Below are 20,490 nucleotides of genomic sequence, written 5' to 3'. Positions count from 1 at the left end.
ATATATAATCGAATGATCCCGCTCCACACCACGTTGTTACGTCAGCGTCTGCTTTATCCGCAATGTCAGCGTCCGTTTTGTCTCATTTGTCACTTAGTTAGATAATCTCCAAGCTGTTTACAAAAAAAATATGACCACCATTTCAGCTACATTGCCACCAGTTTCCAATTTGACCACCATTTGCCTTGACAATATATAAGGACCAAGAACAAACACCATAAAGAGTTGGCCTGCACCGAGAAAAATCCCCAAAAAACGATGCGTTTTCTCATGGACTTTACGTCTAACACGTCTTTATTACGCTTTATCATGTCTAACAGGATTTCATGGCATCGGTTACTATGGCGGTGCACAATATCACGCATTTGTCAAAAATATCATTCCCCCAGCAACACGACACAACGATTGAAACAATCTCAACTTCAAAGTCTACATACCAATCGGGCATCAACAATTTAATCTTGTAAAGGACCCATCCACGTCAACACCGATCTCGTCACAACATTAATAAACCCAAACTTACATCCTGACGACGAGGCACAACAGGGTCAGTAATATGTCAACATCAAAACCTGGCGTGTATCAACAAATAATCACATTCACTAGTTGCTCATTGCCATTTCACCGGGTCCCTTCGCTAGTAGTTACAAAAGCAGAACAAACACATAATCCAATCACGAGGGGGGAAAAAACCCATTAAAATGGTTCTGGACTCGAACAAGTCTTCATCATAAGCTCTATTTCCTGTGTGTCCGGGCATCTGTTTTGCATCACATTAATGAAGTGCACTATTCTTCATTTGAAAGAATAATAATAAAACAATTGTACATTGAAAAATCTACTTCTATTGAAAAAAAAATAATGATTGCCAAAGGATATAAATGTCACTGTATATGTGGTTTACAGAGAAACAAAGTAACAAGTAACCTGGGGGGATATGATTGCAAGTAATTCATGCTGATAGAAAAATACTTTCTCAAGTAAATATTTGCAACTATAATGACATGGGTGTAAGTAATCATGAAGATGCACACGGTATTGACAGACAAGTCCACAACAGGTTTTATTTATTTATTTATTTTTTTACAAGATCTAAGGCTTGCAGTGAAACTGCCAGACACAAATCTCACACACATAGACATACAGACAAATACATGGTATACAACACAGGACTGTTAGATGAGACAAACACGGCCACTGAAGTTTGGGGAAGTGTCGTCACTTCCCAGGGCAATTTGGGTACCAGCGATGCCACAACAATTGTGCAGTCTTTCTCACTGCACTCAGCGGGGCATTTCCAGAGGAGCTTCCTCCTCCCCATGGATGCGACCTATTGTCTGTGCTCTTGTCTTTTTAAATGCTTAATGTCACGCAAGGAAGCAGCATATACAATGTTTTAAAGTCTTTGGGACAACTCGGTCGTGGTTTGAACCACTGACCTCCCAGACTCAGAGCGGACCCCGTTAAACCACTGAGTCTGGAATTAAGAACATCCTAATTCCATTAGGAATTAGGGCTGAAGGTGTCCTCAATACCATGTTCTCTCCCTTGCATAATATGATGTGGAACAGTGTCTGTGTTCTCACTTTTGTCCCACACCCCTCCACCAAGATTGACGATAGGGGACATTCAAATGAGTTACGCCCGACTGATCAACCAATGGATGGACCGACCGATCATTCATCCGTGATATTTCAAAAACCGTTGAACATTTAGCTTTCATATTGCAGATATGAAATTCCTCATGACAATCTCAACCTGAGTAGATCATGGCAGTGATTGGCTGAATTATGTTGCCATGGCAACCATCTCGGTAACTTGGCTTGTGTATGCGATTTTTTTTTTTTTTTAACTTCAATATTTAGCTTTCATATCACAGTTATCCATTCCTCATACCATGCAAAAGGTGGGGAACCTAGAGTATCAGCTGCTTGTTGTGCTTGCAGTATGCATGATATCTTTAACATATCCTTTCAGGCAAAACAAGGCGTTGTGATTTGTGAGCTCTTGTGTTCCATTCATCAGCAGTCTGACAGCAACAGGTAACCTAACAAAGCTATTAACCCAAAAGCTAAGTAGGAGCTGTTCTAACCTGACAAAACCATTAACAATATTGCTAATAATAACTGTAAATCAAATCAAAATTAAACAAGAGCAACAAATTATTCCTATTTATTATTAATATGTATTAACCATGCTCTGATTATGCAGAACTTGAGTTCTGTTGCAAAGCAGCTTATTAGCTTGGGTTACAATTTTTCAGTCGCCACTCTGACACAAGATACTCAACCAAGGGTGCATGAATTTGTCATTTGTGCAGGGTGCTGTCGATAACTCACCCACTCTTTGTGAAAGACACCGAAGGATCTTTAACCTCCTCCAGCTAATGCCAGCAGACATGAAGCAGGGATGTCACACACATCAATTAAATCACCCTGCCTGCAAAACACCAGGATGCCAGTTTACAGCTGGGTTGAGATACAAAACCAAGCTAGACAGCTCAAAGACAGCACATACCTCCAGGCTATCATGCCAGCCTGAGAAATGAAATTTGATTTTCTCCTATTTTGTACCGTAAATCGGCTACAATGGGGATTATTTAAAATTCCAACAAAAGTACATTACAAATATTGTAAATACAACTTCAGGACAAGTATACACTTTCGTTTGGGGATAATTAGCATGTTCACTCACTTTAATGCACAATTATTTTATTTTATTTATTTATTTTCTTCATGCTGTCAAATGCAACAACAACTAATATATCGAGTTATTTTGTTCGTAAATGGAGGTACATATAATTAAAATAGTAATTTCATAGTCAACGAAACAATTTTTCACTCTATCAGAGTTTTTGACCAATTGAGCTTGGGCATTCTAGGAAAGTCCAAATAATTTAGGCAGCAATACCTGTTGCGTGTGCTAAACATCGAATTTTCCATTAAAACCGACCCTCTGCAGCTCCTCCAGGGCGCTCACATTCTTCCAGTAAACCCCACCTGGTTAAACTCCCCAAATCCAGGCTTTCCGCCCACCTACACGTTTTGTTGCTCTTCTCTCTCGTTTTTGGAACTGCTTCCTGGAGACGGTTCAATCGCACTCTTTCCTGCAGAGCTTGAAGCAGGTGGTGCACAACCATCTCTTGTTCCCCCCCTCCCCTCCCCAAGGGCACTGAAAGTGGGGTGGGGCTGGGGTGCAACTCCCCCCTCACCCACCCCTTCAAAAAAAATATTGAAATAAAAGAGAGAGGAGGGGAGGAGAGATATTAAAAAAAACATTTAAAATAGAATGGGTACCATTTTCATGTTGGAAAGTGACCATTCTTTCAGGAGGGGGAAGCACTGGTCACAGGGAAAAGGCATCCCTTTTGGTGAAAAAGTACTCTTTTCATGAGTGTTTTTGCCCCACCCCCCCAATTCTGAAATGCTTTCAGTGCACCTGTCCCACAACCCCCCCCCCCCCCCATGGTCCTTCCTACTCCCATTAACCTTACCTATATAAACCAACCCATCTATCCAGGTTCTTCCTGACATCTTTGTTCCTTCCACACTTCATTCAACTTTTTCACATTTCTCTTTCGTCATTCTAATCCTTGCTTTTCCTTTTCTTTTATCTCTTTCACATACATTTCTTTCTTTAACTATTCGTCTCTTTCTCTCTTTCGTTATCAATCTCTCGAAGTAGAAGTGAATTCTTGCAGAAATTTTTCTGTAAGGCTCACTTGGCTGCGCCTGGATGGGTTTGAGGGTTGTGGATTAGCGGCTGAAACCCGAATCCTTTCCAGGTTCCTCCTGATGACTCCATCTTTGCTCTTTACTTATTCTGGTTCCTTCTGATGACTCCAATGCAGAATTTGATCTTCCGTTTCATTACAACTTGCTGTGCTTCATTTTCTTTCTCAACTCTTTTCCTGTTCACTCATTCTCCTGCTTGATGCATCCAACTGTTGCCCCACTGTCAGTTTATTTCCTCTCACCCTGTTTTTCTTTTTTTGTATACAAGATAGAGATTCATGGAGGAGCATGATAACAAACTTTTCTCATGAAACAGCTAGATTATAGCAAGGACATTTCAAGTCAGAATGGATGGAGCTGTGGCTTAGAATAAACATTATATCAAGCAAATGTGATATGCAATCAAAGCAAGGGACATGGAATGATAGATAGTTAAGCCTGAGAATGAAACGTTGCCACTTCTACTATTGTGGAAAAATATTAAAGCTTGGCGTTCATGGGGAAAAAAATGAGGAAAATAGCAGGACTGTATGGTTTTTCTTCCATGCCGAATCAGTGGAACCGTTGCTTGGAAACAGACGTGATATAGGCTGCTCGAGATATGGGAAGGCAGGAAGGGTGGGAGACGTCAGGTTCCTCCCAACTATCAACCATGCAATTTCCGAGCGATGCAATGCTCAGGGGTCCACCCACTGGCCTAAACGCACCAGAGTGTCTCCAGTTAAGTCCACGATACAGATTTTATGAACCCTATACGCAAAGGCCCGCAAGGAAGTCTTATGGGCAGAGAGACTCGCAGAATCTCCATAGGCAACATTTCTCGAGCACAGCTGCACAAAGGCCTCATGTGTTAGCCTGTGAAAAATCCAGGGCTGGCCGTTAGTGCCACCAGACGTGATGTGGACAGTTGAGACGCCAGGGTACAGAAATGAAGACTACAGCTTGTGCACAGACGCCAGGTTTCAACAAAAGCCACATTAACTGAAAAAAGGAAATGAAAACCAATCTGTTTTCCTTTTTATTTTTCAGGAAATATTCCTCTCTGATAAACAAACAAATGCACAGCAGCACAGCAGTTCCATGAAAACATCACCAAGTTGCTGGGGAATTATTGTGCAACATGAATCCAAGTGAAAGAACACAACATTAATCATAATTAAATATAAAAAAAATAATTGCGTAGGTGTTCGCAAAGGTCACGGTTTTTTTTATACAAGGGTCTTGGTGCATGGAGAGTCGAGTCTCATGGAAGCGTTAAACAATATACAGTGTATTTATAAATTTCAAAAAGCCTTTCCTGAATTAAAATATATTCCAAGAATAGTAGTGTCTACTTTTCAATGAATTGAAAGTGTAGTGACATACGCTAACAATAATTCAGTGTCGAATGACTCTGAATTGATACGCGAGTACAATTACATCGTTGTAGCTTTTAATATTTATAGCATCACACCAATCCTACTTTTTGCAGCACAACACCTGCCCAATTTACTAGCCTTGCTGTGTACTTCATGTTACCCTCCAAACTTTCCACTCCGTTTCATTACACAGTCCTCCACCCCAACAAGTAGTCAGGTCAGGTCAGGTAGGGGAACATGCACCACAGCAGCAAGTCGCTGTGTCCACTTTCCACTGGGACTCCAGGAGCCTCCGTCTGGCCCTCCCGCAGGCAGATGCCTGGTCCATCCCCATCTCCTTGAGATGCTGATCAATCTGCTGCAACCACGAGGCACGTGGTCGGTTCATTGGCCTCCTCCACTCACGAGGCTCCCTCACTGAGAGAATCTGGTGAGCAGGATCAGTGTCAGGAAAACGAGCAACAAGTCCATACAGCCACAGCTGACACTCACGGATTATGCAAATAATAAATCTCATTTGAATCTCTCTCAGCAACTGCTCGTTAGACACAAAGTCTGACCAGTGATTGCCAATAATTCTCCAAAGAGACCTTGTACCAAAGGAATTAAGTCTCCATTTCAGATCCCTGGTCAGAGTCCAAGTCTCACATCCGTTGAGCAAGACTGAAAGCACCAAGGACCTGAAGATTCAAACTTTCGTCCTCCTGCGCAGGTACTGACAGTGCCACACCCCATGATCCAGTGAATCCATGACTCCCCAGGCCCGACCCAGACGTCTATTGACCTCTGGCTCACAGCCAGTAGAAACATGAATATCACTGCCAAGGTAAGTGAATCTCTCCATGACCTCAACATCCTCACCAGAAACAGGTACAGACAGGATAGCAGCATCCAAGATGTCATTGAAAGCCTGGATCTTAGTTTTGACTGAGGAAACCCATAATCCCAGTGACTCCGACTGCTCATTCAGCACCTCGAGGGCCCCCAAAAGGATAACCAGAATCTCCACAAAGATGACTGCATCATCTGAGAAATCAAGGTCAGAGATCTTGATATTCCCAAATGACGCAAGGCAGCTTGATCTCTCTGACATCCTCCCCAGAATCCAGTCGATACAAGTGCTGAAAAGTGTGAAAAGTGAAAAGTACACACCCCTGATTGAAAATACACACCCTCCAGTAACAACTGAGAATAAGTTGGAGATGGTATCACCACATCTCACAGCACTCTCAGCAGCAAAGTACAGTTCAGACATCAGATCGATCAGTTTTGGTGGCATCCCACGAAGACCAAGAATCCTCCAGAGGGCATCCTGATTGACTGTTTTCCCCTATTGCCTACCTGTCCGGATGAGGAGGGAAATAAGTAGTGTCACACCGATAATAACATTGGTATTCGTAACGAGCCGATGTTGCTTCCTTTGCAGAAAAATTTTATGAGCAACGACACCACATTTTGATACTGATACCAGAACATGAGCATGAGAGACCAGAAGAATCGAGATTGGAGAAAGAAGCAGTCGGTCATGTAGGATAATAATTCAAGTTTGGGGAACACACTGGTCAGTTCGCCATCTGCAATGCTTAGTCAACAATACATTTCACACCAAGGAAAGACAACAAAGACTTTCAACACAACAAACCTCATGCCTCATTTGGCTCCTGGGAGAGCAGAGATGCTACTCTTCATTAAGAGAAATGTTGTTCGAGTTAATACTTCATACAAATACAAGTGCTGCCCTGTGTCGTAAGAGGTGACCAGGATTGAGTCAGGAAGGGCATCCGGCGTAAAACATGTGCCAAATCATTATGCGGATCATAACGGATGATCTGCTGTGGCGACCCCGAACGGGAGCAGCCGAAAGAAGAAGAAGACGAACAAATACAAGTGCTGACAGATTTGGGTTGTTCTAATGCTGGCTGTTGTTTCTTCACAAGTGTGGACACATTTTGATTGTTTTACTGTTGGATGTTATTGCAAATGTCCGAAAATAATGTTGCATTGTCATGGGTGCAAATTAACATTTTTATCCACCGGCCAGCAGGGCCAGTGACTAGAAAAAGTTACCGGCCCAGCAGAATTTCTACCGGCACGATAAAATAAAGACAAAAGTCACAAATTTGATATCAAACACTTTTAATATACTTGCATGAGTGAGTTTGATGAGTGAGGTTGGTTGGATGAGTGAGTTTGATGAGTGAGGTTGGTTGGATGAGTGAGTTTGATGAGTGAGGTTGGTTGGATGAGTGAGTTTGATGAGTGAGGTTGGTTGGATGAGAGAGTTTAATGGAGGAGGTTTGCATAATGAGTGAGTTTGATGGAGGAGGTTGGGTAGATGAGTGAGTTGGATGGATGGATGAGCGAATTTGATGAGTGGGGTGGGGGTGGGGGGATGATGCAGGGAGGAGGAGGTTGTGGGTGATGGGGGGGGACCTTTTTGTGTGGGTGATGGGGGGAGGGCAGGGGGGTTGTGAGTAGTGCTGGGGGGGCATTTTTGTGGGTGATGGGGTTGTTGTGGTTGTGGCTGATGGACGATGGGGGTGGGGGGTTGTGGGTGATAGATGATGGTGGGGGTACAACTCGTCCACCCAACATCACATATAAACTCACTCATCCACCGAACCTCACCCATCAAACTCACTCATTCATCGAACCTCACTCATCAACCCAAAATCCTCATCAAACTCACTCATTCACCCAACCTCACCCATCAAACTCACTCATTAACCCAACCTCACCCATCTAACTCACTCATTCATCCAACCTCACCCATCTAACTCACTCAAGCATCTAACCTCACTCATCAACCCAAAAGCCTCATCAAACTGACTCATTCACCCAATCTCACCCATCAAACTCACTCATTTAACCAACCTGGCAGTGTTGGGCGCAGATAACCAAAAAGTTAACTTCGATAACGATAATCCGATAATGATAATACAAAGTTATCGGAAGTTAATGAGAATCCGATAACGATAACTACTTTTTAACAGAAATTAAAAAAAAAAAAACTGGGAAAAAGCTTCAAAACTCATAGAAAAGGCTTATTTATGCTAAACACAAGAATAAAATAAGCATTTTGCATCTTTTTAGAGTCTATGATTCGTCACACACACACACACACACACACACACACGCACGCACGCACACACGCACGCACACACGCATGCACACACGCACACAGCACGTTTAACCGGACGGAGTAAAACTTGCAGTGGGAGGGTAACGGGACGGGTCAAGGACACAATGTGAATCCAACAATCAAATTAATGTCCATTTCTTACCGAAAGACCAACGGGAATAGGTCCGCGAACGCCGCGCACACAAACAGGAAGGCACCGATAATTCAAACATGAGAGGCCGACCTTACAAATACACCGAGAACAGTTAAAAACATGGCGCGACGGTATCTCCACGCCTCAACACTCATGTCCGATTGTCCGTCGCTCTGCCAAAGGTTAGACCGTCCTTGTGTTTGAATTAACCCATCTGTACGTTTCCCAACCTTGACCGAACCCAGTACCTGCAGAGTGCAGAGCCCAGCAGCCGCATGGCTGAAGAAGTCGCCATTGCAAGGTTTCTTCTTCTTCTCTTCTTCTTCTTCTCTTCTTCCATTTTTCTTCACGCGGCGGCCTGATTCAGCATTATCTTGTAAAACAAGTAATCTATAATCATGTACATTTTTCTCCTTGATAATTAGTTCGGCGAAATGCGACCCGGAAACGATAAAAATGTTATCGGACAAAAAATTAACGGACATTATCGGACGAAAAAATCGAGTTATCGGAAGTTAACTGGTCCGATAACGATCAATGGAGGTTAACTTCCAATAATAGTCCGATTAAAAAAGTTAACTTCGATAATTATCTGTTATCGGTGTGGTGTCCGAGGTGCAGCGGAACATGGAGGGCGAGAGCGGAGCAGTAACTCCGCTTTATTGCCCGTCCGAATGTACATCACTGCCACCCCGAGCGGCCGAGTCATGATATACGAAAACCCAATCACGTGATACAGCACACTCCTCCCCTCGTAAAATGACAATTCTAATGATGAAATGACAATTATAACATGACCAAACGAAACCAATCAACAATCAAAATCCTCCAAGTACCGCGGCCGTCTCCTGACCCGCCTCAGGCGGGCAGCGACGCCAGACGTCTCAGGCTCAGTCGCCTCCCGGCTTGGTCGAGGTGACACCCTCGCAGGACCTGCGCCATCCGCAACAACAACCGCCCCCGGCGACAAGCTTGATCGTCGTCCTCGGGCAGGACTGAATCAGGTGAACACCCCGCGGGCGTCGGCACGTCCGGCCCTGGCGATACAACGTCTGGCCATGGCGACATTACAGGTGGGGGTCCCACATCGCTCGGCACGGGGGTGGGGGGGAGCGCTGAACAGCGATCATGCATTTGGTCCACGTGCCGCTTCCACACCTCCCCACCCTCAGTCCGCATGATGCAATTCGCCTGCCCCAGTACCACAGAGACCACAGCCGGCACCCATTTGGAACCGTGGAAATAATCGCGCACCATTACCCGCTGTCCCACATCAAAACTGCGCAGCAGCGTCGGGCGCGACACCGCCCCACTCACCGACCCTCCAGGTCGCAGCACATCCAGTCTGAACCGCAATGCCCGTCCTTAGAGACGAATGGCAGGAGAATCACCCGCGACAGGATGAATCGCGTTCCTGTAACGGAGCAAAAAGACATCGACCACTGTCTGCACAGGTGCAACACCCCCCCCCCCCCCTGCGCAAAGCCCGTTTCAACATCTTAACAAACGACTCCACCTGCCCATTCGTCGCAGGATGATACGGTGCGGAGCTTAGATGTCGAATACCATTTTGACGCATAAACTCATCAAATACACCTGTGATGAACTGCGGACCATTATCAGAGACCAGAACCTCGGGTAACCCTTTATTAACAAAGATCGTCCGCAGTTTTTCAACTGTCATGTCCGCTGATGTATGCTGCATTACTACAACCTCTGGCCATTTAGAGAATGCATCGATCACAATCAAAAACATTTTGCCATTAACCAGCCCCGCAAAATCCACATGGACCCTCTGCCAGGCCCTGTTTGGGGTAGGCCATAGTCCTGAAGCTCGACGCAGGTTATCAGCATCTGTTTGACACGTGGTGCAACGCTTAACCAACTGCTCAATGTCTTTGTCCAACCCCGGACACCACAACAGGCTACGAGCAAGACTCTTGGTCTTCATGACGCCAAGGTGACTGACATGCAGTTCTTCCAAACACCGCTGCCTGAACTTCGGTGGAATCACCGCCCTCATTCCCCCCATAACGCACCATTGGACCAACGACGGCTCCGATGCGTGCGACGCGAAAGGCTGAAATGCTGGCGTTGAAAGTAGATCACTCCAATTCCCCCGTAGAAATCGCCTGGACGACACGGGCGAGCACTGGATCATGAGCCGATTCCACCGCGACCTATTTGGCCGTGATCGGCCCGATTTGGACCTGGCCCAGCGCGAACACATCAACCCGGTTGGCTGACTCAGATGCAGCTGGACCCTCCGCGCAAGGCAAGCGCGAGAGCCCGTCGCAGTTAGCATGCTTTTCGGTGCTCCGGAACTGAATATCGTAATCGTAAGCAGCAAGAAACAGACACCACCGCTGTATCTGCACGGCCGCTACTACCGGTACCCCGCGTTCGGGTCTCAGGATGAATTGAAGTGGTTTGTGATCTGTCTGCAAAGTGAAATTCCGCCCCAGCAGGTATTGATGAAACCCCCGCACACCCCAGATGAGGCTGAGAGCCTCGCGCTCGATCTGAGCATATTCCCGCTCTGCTGCGGACAGGGTCCGGGATGCAAAACAAACAGGCCGCTCGGAACCATCGTCCATCCTGTGGGAGAGCACTGCCCCGATGCCATATGCAGAGCTGTCGCATGCCAATAAGAGCGGACGTGCAGGCTCGTAGTGCACGAGGACCGTATCCTCTGTGAGCAGCCGCTTGACGCGGTCGAACGCCGCCTGGTGTGCAGGCCCCCAGGCCCAGCGCTCGTCCTTCCTGAGCAACCGCGTTAACCGCGCAAACTGTGAGCTGAGCCCGCGCATGAACCTCTGGTAATAGTGGGCCATACCAATGAACAAGCGCAGCTGCGTCTTGTCACGAGGCGGTGGCATGTGCTGAATCGCCTCCACCTTCCGAGGGCCTTTCAACAGCCCCTCCGGCGTGATGACATGCCCGAGGTATTCCAAGCGCTGCTTGAAGAACGCGCACTTGTCTCTGTTGAAGCGCAGGCCGCACGCTTCTAGCTTCGTCAGCACTTGGGCAATGTTCGCAAGATGCTCGTCCGCCGTTTTCCCCGCAATGAGCACATCGTCCAGGTAGGTTTGAGCGGGCAGGCCAATGCAAACCTGATCCATGGCTTTCTGCCACAAGGCCAGGGCCGAAGAAATTCCAAAACAGAGTCGGGTATATTGATAGAGCCCTTGACACGTGTTGATTGTCAAAAGGTCGCTACTCCCGGGATCCATCGGCAGGTGAAAATATGCATCACGCAGATGAAGCTTCGTGACGTATCGACTCCCCGCCAATCGTGCATATATTTCATCAATTGACGGCAGTGGATATTGCTCCATGCTGAGCCCCGGGTTAACTGTGGACTTGAAGTCCCCGCACAATGGACGTCTCCATTCCATTTCAGCACCGTGACGACCGGTGTGGCCCAATCTGAGTACGACACCTGTTCGATTACTCCACAGGCCTCCAGCCTATCCAGTTCACCCTTGACCTTGTCCCACAGGGCATACGGCACCGGTCATGGTTTACAAAAACGAGGAACCACCCCCTCCTTCAGGAAGAGCTTTGCCTCCATGCCCTTGAGTTTCCCAAGGTCGTCGCAAAACAAACCTTGATGTCTTTGCAGAATCTTCTCCAACTGATCCTCCCATCGGCTCGGCACGGGTTGCACAAGGTGAACGGCGGCCCAGTCTAGCCTGATGTGGGTCAGCCAGTCTCGGCCGAGGAGAGACGGACCCCTCCCCCGCACGACGTACAACGGAAGCGTGGCGACCTGGCCTTGGTACCGCACAGACACGTCTGCCATCCCGACTAGCGTTATCTTCTAGCGGGTGTACATGAATAGTGTGAGGTCGGACCTGATAAGCTGCAGGTCGTTGAGTCTACGTGCGGTCTGTTCGCCGATGATCGACACCGCCGCTCCCGTATCAACCTGAAACGTGATCGGCGTGTTGTTCACTTCGACTTCCACCGTCATCGGGCGTGCCGCCGCAGGTCCAATTGAAAACAGGCCCATCAACGGCTGCCGGTTTCGCCCCGGGTCGCCGAGGTCGCCTTGCACATCGCCGTCCCTGATCTTAACGGTGGCCAACGCCCCTCGGCACACACGCTTCAGATGACCCACCTTGTGATAACGTAAACACACGGTGCTTTTAAACGGGCACACACGGCGCAGGTGTCGACCTTCACATCCCAAACACGTCCGCGGGGTCACCTCGCCGCTCGTGCGGCCGCGCGGCGACGTCAGGCCCCGACCCGCACCGAAGGACGTGCGTGCGTCCCGGGGCGCTCGCGACACCGCGTGGGCCCCCGGGCCACCCGGCATGCTGCAGCCGGTGATGGCCCGAACATCTCCGAGAGTCTGCTCGACAGCTGCAGCAGTGTTGACCGCCGAGGTAAATGTAATGGATTCACCCTTCAGCTGTAGAACCGCCGAAACCATTTTCGCATCTTGCAAACCAGAAATAAAACGATCTCTGAGCCAAGCTGGACGCTTCTCTGCCGTGAACTTGCAGGCCACGGAAGAATGCTTAATCCGCGCCACGAAATCAGCGACGCGCTCCCCTGTACCTTTCGCGAGGCGATCAAACTGGTATCGAGCCAGCTGTAATGACTTCTCCGGCGCCATGTGTGCTTTCATCCTCTGCACAATGTCCCGAAATGACAGCGTGTCCCCACTGGGCTTGTCTGGTGCCACCAAATCACTCAGCAGTCGATAATGCTCCGCCGACACCGAGGCGAACAAGATCGACTTCTGTTTGCTCTCGTCGACCACATCATTCACGTGGAAATAGCACCCCAATTGTTCCGAAAACAATTCGAAGTCGTCTCCGACGAAAACGGGCACCTGTCCGTGCGCTGTGACACGTCGATCAACCATCCTCGTCAGCCAACTGTGGTGTCCGAGGTGCAGCGGAACATGGAGGACGAGAGCGTAGCAGTAACTCCGCTTTATTGCGCGTCCGAATGTACATCACTGCCACCCCTAGCGGGTGAGTCATGATATACGAAAACCCAATCACGTGATACAGCACAATCGGATTATCGCTTTTGTGCCCAACACTGCAACCTGGGCATGAGAAAATGCATCCGAACCGTGCCAAACCGTCAAATCTCGCCCAATCTCACGTGATTTGGAACGAGATGAAAACAGACAAAATGGCCACCGCAGAATTACCGGTAATTTATGCGGATTTCTGTGGACAAAAACAGTAGTTCTAGTTGAGAAAACTAGTAGAGAAGCGAGTACAAATTGTACAAAATAACAGGAATCACCAGTGATTCGCCAGCCGGGCAGGTAAGGCAGTATTGTGTACCCGCCCAGCACAAAAGTTAGGCGCCATTGGCGACCGGGCGGCTGTTAATTTTCTTCCCTGATTGTCTAACTCACATAAATTGCCTGGTGTTGTGTTAAATATCAGTATTGGTATCAGCTGATTTTGGCCTGGAAATATGAGTTATCGGCGTAACAGTAAAATGTTTACATCAGTGCAGCATTACTAACTAGAATGACACTCGATTGAGCGAACACCTCCGCTAAGCTGAACGGTTTAAGTTTTGTATCTCACTGTAAAGGTGCTGTCACACCTTGACGATTTAGCCAGCGTATGCCAATTTATGAAAAATTTGTCTAAAACGCTGGCACATGTCGAATACGTTATGGGTAAGTTATGTATACGTTAAGAGCACGCTGAAAAACACTGCCATACGTCGTAGTACGCTGGCTTTAATTGTTGTACTTTGCGGTTGTCCACAAATTTTAGCATGCTTGAAATTTTATGACGTATGCCGGCGTATGACTCACACATTCCGCATACGTAGGAATAAGTTGTAGGCACGTTATGCGATCGTTGACACACGTTACTTGTAAGTTACTCATAAGTCGAAACACGTCGAGGTAATGATTAGCGTACCCAAAACTTTTTTATAACCTATGAGTAACGTGTTGTAGGCACGTTACACGATCGTTGACACACGTCGAGGCACGTTATGCGATCGTTGACACACGTCGACACATGTTACTTGTAAGTTACTCATAAGTCGAAACACGTCGAGGTAATGCTTAGCGTACCCAAAACTTATTTCTAACCTGAGTAACGTGCTTTGAATCTATGAGTAACGTACCTCCAACGCATATTGACGTTTGTAGACGTATTTGATTGACGTTTTCCGGACGACCACATAACTTACTGAACATGTTTCAAATTTACAGCTTCCGTATAATGGCGTATTGGCTGCGTTAAAAAAAAGCAACACCAACTTCCGATATTTCATCACGTGCTGTTACGTCACGTCCGATTACCTCTTCAGTTTGCTCGTCTTATTCTTAGTTCCTCCTCTGTGAATATTTTCTGTTTGAGGATATTGTCACGTCGACGTTGAAACTTAAAAGCAAATGTCCGAATATATTTTAAAATTCGTGATAGACTAAAAAAAAACCAAAAAAAAAAACCACCCGGTCTTGCCAAAAGGTGACCACGTGTGACTTCTTTAAGGTCACACTGAGGTGAACAGAGCTGCTATCCACCAGGAGCGACTCCTTGAGGAATATCTGCCTACGAGACATTCCGATGAGAATCGTTCTACAGAGTAACCATGAAAAATATGCGTTTGCCTCATAACGTCACCAAATGACGTCATAATGTCTCAAGCTTGACATATCTAGAAAGCACTCATCGAGGTGTTCAATTTGAGGTACTACATGATATGGTTCCTAAAACTTGAAAATTTGACCTTGGGGTCAAATATGTTTGACCTTAGGTGCTAACCATGAAGGTCAAGGCCAATCACCACCAAAAATTAATCAGCTGAGCGCCAGACCATGAACTATATTCCCATGAAGTTTGAAGACGATCCGATCAAAATTACTCAAAAAATAATGGTTTCGTCGACTCCCCTGATTTGCGACAGTGACCTTGAACTTTGACCTTGACCTTCAAAGTTTTATGCGCTGAAAGGGACCTCTATAGGCCTCTGATATGCGAAGGTACAAAAATTTCCAATGATAACTGTGCTCTGCAGAATTTTTTATACGTGATTACAGACAAACAAAAAAAAACATACAAGCTGACTAACATATCTTGCAAAAACTTCGTTTTGGCAAGAAAAAAACAACAACACAACAACAACAACAACAACTTCAGATATTTCGTCACGTGCCTTCACGGAGCCAAGGAGAAAAAAAGAAAATGTGCCTTGACGGAGAAAATAAGTTCCGGGTATGCTAAGCATTACCTCGACCTGTTTCGACTTCTGAGTAACTTACAAGGAACTTGTGTCGACGTGTGTCAACGATCGCATATCGTGCCAACAACTTATTCTCAGCGTAGCGGAACGTGTGAGCCATACGGCGAGTACGTCGTAAAATTTTCAGCATGCTTGAAATTTCACGACGTACAAGGCCTATTACGACGTATGGCAGTGTTTTTCAGCGTGCTCTTAACGTATTCGATGTGTGCCAGCGTTTTAGACAAATTTTTCAGAGGTCGGCATACGCTGGCTAAATCGTCAAGGTGTGACTGCGATGTTGACACTTCCAATTCTCAGGCGGTTATGATTTAAATCGGCATGCGGCAGCTTTTTAATAGGCTACGCCACGTGATCGTCAGCGATACGTGCAGCGCGCTATGCATACGTTAGACTATCGTTGGGCATAGGTTGTGAACGCCGAAAACACGCTAAGCATTCGTTGGTCTAAGTTATCTATATGTGATTAAAACGTTCTGTGTACGTTACTATTACGTTATGCATACGTCAAACTCGTTATGAATACGTCCAAAACTTTTTTAAAAAACATCAAAATTTCAGCGTACGCCAACGTTTTACATACATTTTTATACGTTGCCATTGCTGGCTAAAACGTCAAGGTGTGACAGGGCCCTAAGGCCGGATCTCCATCCAGCCCTTAAACGAAATCTTATCGGCTTGTTCTTGTCACCTCACCAACTCATCCACCAAGTTTTGTCATAATCTGCCCACAATGTTTTGAGATATTGTGTTATATTATCCTTTTGCACCATCTCTCAATGGTGAAGAATCACTTAAAACATTCCAGTATCTGGATTCAGATCTTCACCAAAATCTAATCAATTCGTCCATGTCACACTTGCAAACTGTCCACCAAATTTCGTCCAAATCCGTCCATAACTTTTTGAGATGCCCTGCTCACATACAGACAAACAGAACAAGCAGTCATAGACTGGTACTTACGAAATCGTCAACTTGACCTCTGACCTTGTCTAATAAAAGCTGTCTCCAGAGAAGGTTGCGACGCAAACCACAAGTTTCTATGATGATTCTGCACCAAACCTCTCATAAAACATCCGATTTTTACCAGAATTTCGACAACCGAGTGTTAAGCATACTTAACCGTTACCAAAAGTGAAAACAGGATTAAAATTGATTTAAAAAAATACCCCCGAGTGGGAGTGCCGGTCATCTCTGCCAGAGGTCGAAAGTAAGTAACTCTGTGCCAGACTGGAATAGGGGCAGTTCATAAAGTACGTACGCTCTACTTCCGGGTTTCAAAACCACCCACCCCCTCTGTATGTAGGCTAGTGACCACCCACCCACCCCCCTCTGTATGCAGGCTAGTGACCACCCACCCACCCCCTCTGTATGTAGGCTAGTGAGCACCCACCCACCCCCCTCTGTATGTAGGCGAGTGACCACCCACCCACTGTATGCAGGCTAGTGACCACCCACCCCCCTCTGTATGCAGGCTAGTGACCACCCACCCCCCTCTGTATGTAAGCTTGTAACCACCCACCCACCCCCCTCTGTATGCAGGCAAGTGACCACCCAACCACCCCCCATATGTGTTTCATATCACATCACAATACTTGAAGATTACAACGAACTGTAGATTTATCTCAAATGCATCACCAATTATTAACTACGGTAATACAGTAATATGGAACAATTATTGACGTCCACGGATTCAACATTACGTCGAAAATGTTCCTGTGAACGGGGATATTTTTCCCCCTCGCGATGACGACAGGCTCACCTTCATCTTCTGAAACGCTTTCATGTCGTCCGACACCACTTTCATAAAGTATGTATGCAGCCGTCGTACAACCCACGCACCCCTGTACGCAGCTCGTACGCAGGCTTTAAACCACCCACCCCTGTACGCAGGCCGTACACTGGCTTTAAACCACCCACCCCTGTACGCAAGCCGTATGCGGGCTTTAAACCACCTACCCCTGTACGCAGCTCGTACACAGGCTTTAAACCACCCACCCCTGTACGCAGCTCGTACACGGGCTTTAAACCACCCACCCCTGTGCGCAGGCTGTACACGGGCTTTAAACCACCCACCCCTGTACGCAGGCCTACGCGGACTTTAAACCACCCACCCCTGTACGCAGGCCGTACACGGGCTTTAAACCACCCACCCCTGTACGCAGGCCTACGCGGACTTTAAACCACCCACCCCTGTCTCAGGCCATACGCGGGCTTTAAACCACCCACCCCCCTCTGTATGCAGGCTAGTGACCACCCACCCACCCCCCTCATACATCGCTAATCGCTTGCAAAGCCAGCAGTTCCTTATGAACCGAAGTTTGTAAGTCATGACCATGCAGTCCCGAGCGGTGTAATTTACCTTTTTCTTTTAATATCACAGTACATCATTTATGAAAATAAAAGTACAAATTGACATTCAAGACAATGTTAATGTCATAAATGAAAGTAAGTGTGCATATAAACTTGTGTTCCATTGTTTTAGTTAAATCTGACAAAAGCTTCAAAAGTAATATTTGTCTCGGAGAGTTCCGATTCTTAATTTAATACTTTTATTTTTGTATGTACTTTATGAACGGCCCATACGGGGAATCAGAGCGAAGTTTGAAGGGCTATAAAATCGGAACGAGAGCAAATTTCAAAAAAATGGCTCATGTTGTTCTAGATAATAGTCCGTAGTATCTGAATCACTAATAACATTTGAACTCGACGATTTTCACAACTTTGACGGCCTCGTGACGTTGACCTCGACCTTGGACGACCTTGAAGTTATATCGTTGTGCATGTCTCATCGACCTCTATCCATTCCACTATTGGTTATTTGTCTCCACTCGGTTTGATTGTGGACGAACGTACGGACGGGCGGACAGACTTCGAGACTGTTATTAGGTCATCTCTACTGAGATGATAGAGATGACCTAACGAGCACGTAATGCCGTGTGTTACAATCCCCCTCATTAGCATAATCTTCAGTTCAGCCTCAGATACGACACCTGACATAAATCTCATAAAACATCCGATTTTTACAAGAATTTCGACAACCGAGTGTTAAGCATACTTAGCCATTACCAAAAGTGAAGACAGAATTGCGATCCGAGTTAAAACGAACTCATAACGTCGACCGAAGCAAAAATCTCCATTTGTCCACGCAATTATTTAATATAATTTTATGAAAGTCACAAAACCGTAATATTCGGCCATCCACCAACAATCTTTACATAATCCGACGGCTTAGCGAGTCAGGCATGCAACGATAACCTTTATTGGGATAAAAAATGACTTTTAAACACCATCTTTATCGAAAACACCGTCAGCGCGCACACGCAAAATGTTTACCTGACTCAATGACGCGTCTGCTCGAGCGCGCTGCACCATGTGACGAGCCGTGACGCGGTGAGTGAAATATTTTTTATACAATCTTAAAACGTCTCCAGAACATCCGATTTTTACCAGAATTTCGACAACCCAATGTTAAGCATCCTAAGCGATCACAAAAACCGAACACAAACTTAAAATCGAAGTTAAAACGAACTCGTAACGTCGACCGAAGCAAAAATACTCCATTTCTCCACATGAATTTACGGAATAATATTTGACCTGACTGTGACCTTGACCTTTGACCGATTTTGACCAAAATCTAATCAGCGTGAGCCATCACCCTCCTGAATCATGTGGTGTAATTTGACATTGGTAGCTTCTTCCGTTCTCAAGTTATCGTGCCTACAAACAAACACACAAACAAGCAGTCATAGACTGGTACTTACGAAAATGTCAACTTGAACTCTCACCTTGTCTAATAAAAGCTGTCTCTAGAGAAGGTAGCGACGCAAACCAGAAGTTTCTACGATGATTCTGCACCAAACCATCAAAAATCGAATGTTTGACCTCATTGTGACCTTGACCTTTGACCGATTTTGACCAAAATATAATCAGCACTAGCCATCACCCTTCTGAATCACGTGGTGTAATTTGACATTGGTAGCTTCTTCTGTTCTCGAGTTATCGTGCATACAAACAAACAAACAAACACACACAAACAAACACACAAACAGATGACGGAAGTCATCAATATACTTACAAAATCTTTAGATTTCGTAAGTAAAAACAGGGGTGAAAAGATAACCTCCATCCACCTTCGATGGTGGAGGTAACATGTAACGTGGGGTGGGTTAGTGTGGGGTCTATTTAGTCAACTGCAAGATGAAGGCATCCTCCCTGAACATGGTCCTTTCTGTTTCATCAAAGGATTTTGAGACCATTGTAAGTTAGTGATATTTTAAATTTCATCCCTCCATCTGATGTTTGTTCAACCTCTGCCACTTCTTCAGGGCCTTTCCCAGGTTTCTAGTTTATAATCTACTTCACCAGAAAGTATCTACTACACCATAAAGTATTTATATTTAGTACTAGCAAATACCACCCATCGTATGCTGATGGGAATACTAAGAGGGTGGGGGAGGAGGGGAGTAAAAGAGGAGACTTGCTTTTGCTTCTTTATTGCAAACGGGACACTCCAGGGGTGTGTTCCTTTTCAATGAATATGTTGCCAGGCCGTGTGTAACCGGACCATGTCCAACAGTGATGAAAATATTTTTCCAGAAAAACAATGCTTCTTTCTGTGAAGTCGGAATTACTTCGAGTCGACATCGATTCTGGTTCGCTACTAGATTCCTTTCAATTCCATGCTGTACTTCACAAGCATTCTACTCTATTCACTCATTCTACTCTATTCACTCTATTCTACTCTATTCTACTCAATGACCTCTATACCTGAGGTCATTTTTCATCTGCTTGGAGGTCAGCTAACATCACCTTCATCAATCATCCTTGCTGTTTATTAATGTCGTGAGAAGAAAAAATCACTTGCACTTTGCTGCA

General features: G+C 45.9%; 1 protein-coding gene and 1 long non-coding RNA gene across 4 annotated transcripts in view; one reads left to right on the top strand and one right to left on the bottom strand.

Annotated features, from left to right (window-relative positions):
* Positions 1-20,490, top strand: part of LOC147024841 (uncharacterized) — a 164,028-nt gene that overhangs the window by 30,883 nt on the left and 112,655 nt on the right. The gene's annotated exons all lie outside the window — the stretch shown is intronic.
* LOC147024843 (interleukin-6 receptor subunit beta-like) overlaps positions 1-20,490 on the bottom strand; it is a 144,431-nt gene that overhangs the window by 76,266 nt on the left and 47,675 nt on the right. For 2 of the 3 annotated variants that reach the window (XM_085885152.1, XM_085885151.1), the window contains one exon: positions 2,340-2,439. The exons of the other annotated variant lie outside the window; for it this stretch is intronic. In XM_085885152.1, the coding sequence (XP_085741278.1) occupies positions 2,340-2,400 (61 nt within the window). In that variant the 5' untranslated portion in view covers positions 2,401-2,439. The remainder of the gene's footprint in view (positions 1-2,339; positions 2,440-20,490) is intronic. 3 annotated transcript variants of the gene reach the window in all.

The sequence above is a fragment of the Eptatretus burgeri genome, chromosome 6 (assembly GCF_056783735.1).
Source record: "Eptatretus burgeri isolate ZD-2024b chromosome 6, Ebu_testis_v1, whole genome shotgun sequence".
NCBI lineage: Eukaryota > Metazoa > Chordata > Myxini > Myxiniformes > Myxinidae > Eptatretus > Eptatretus burgeri.
Note: the sequence above shows the minus strand (reverse complement) of the source record. Positions and strands in the feature narration are given on the sequence as shown.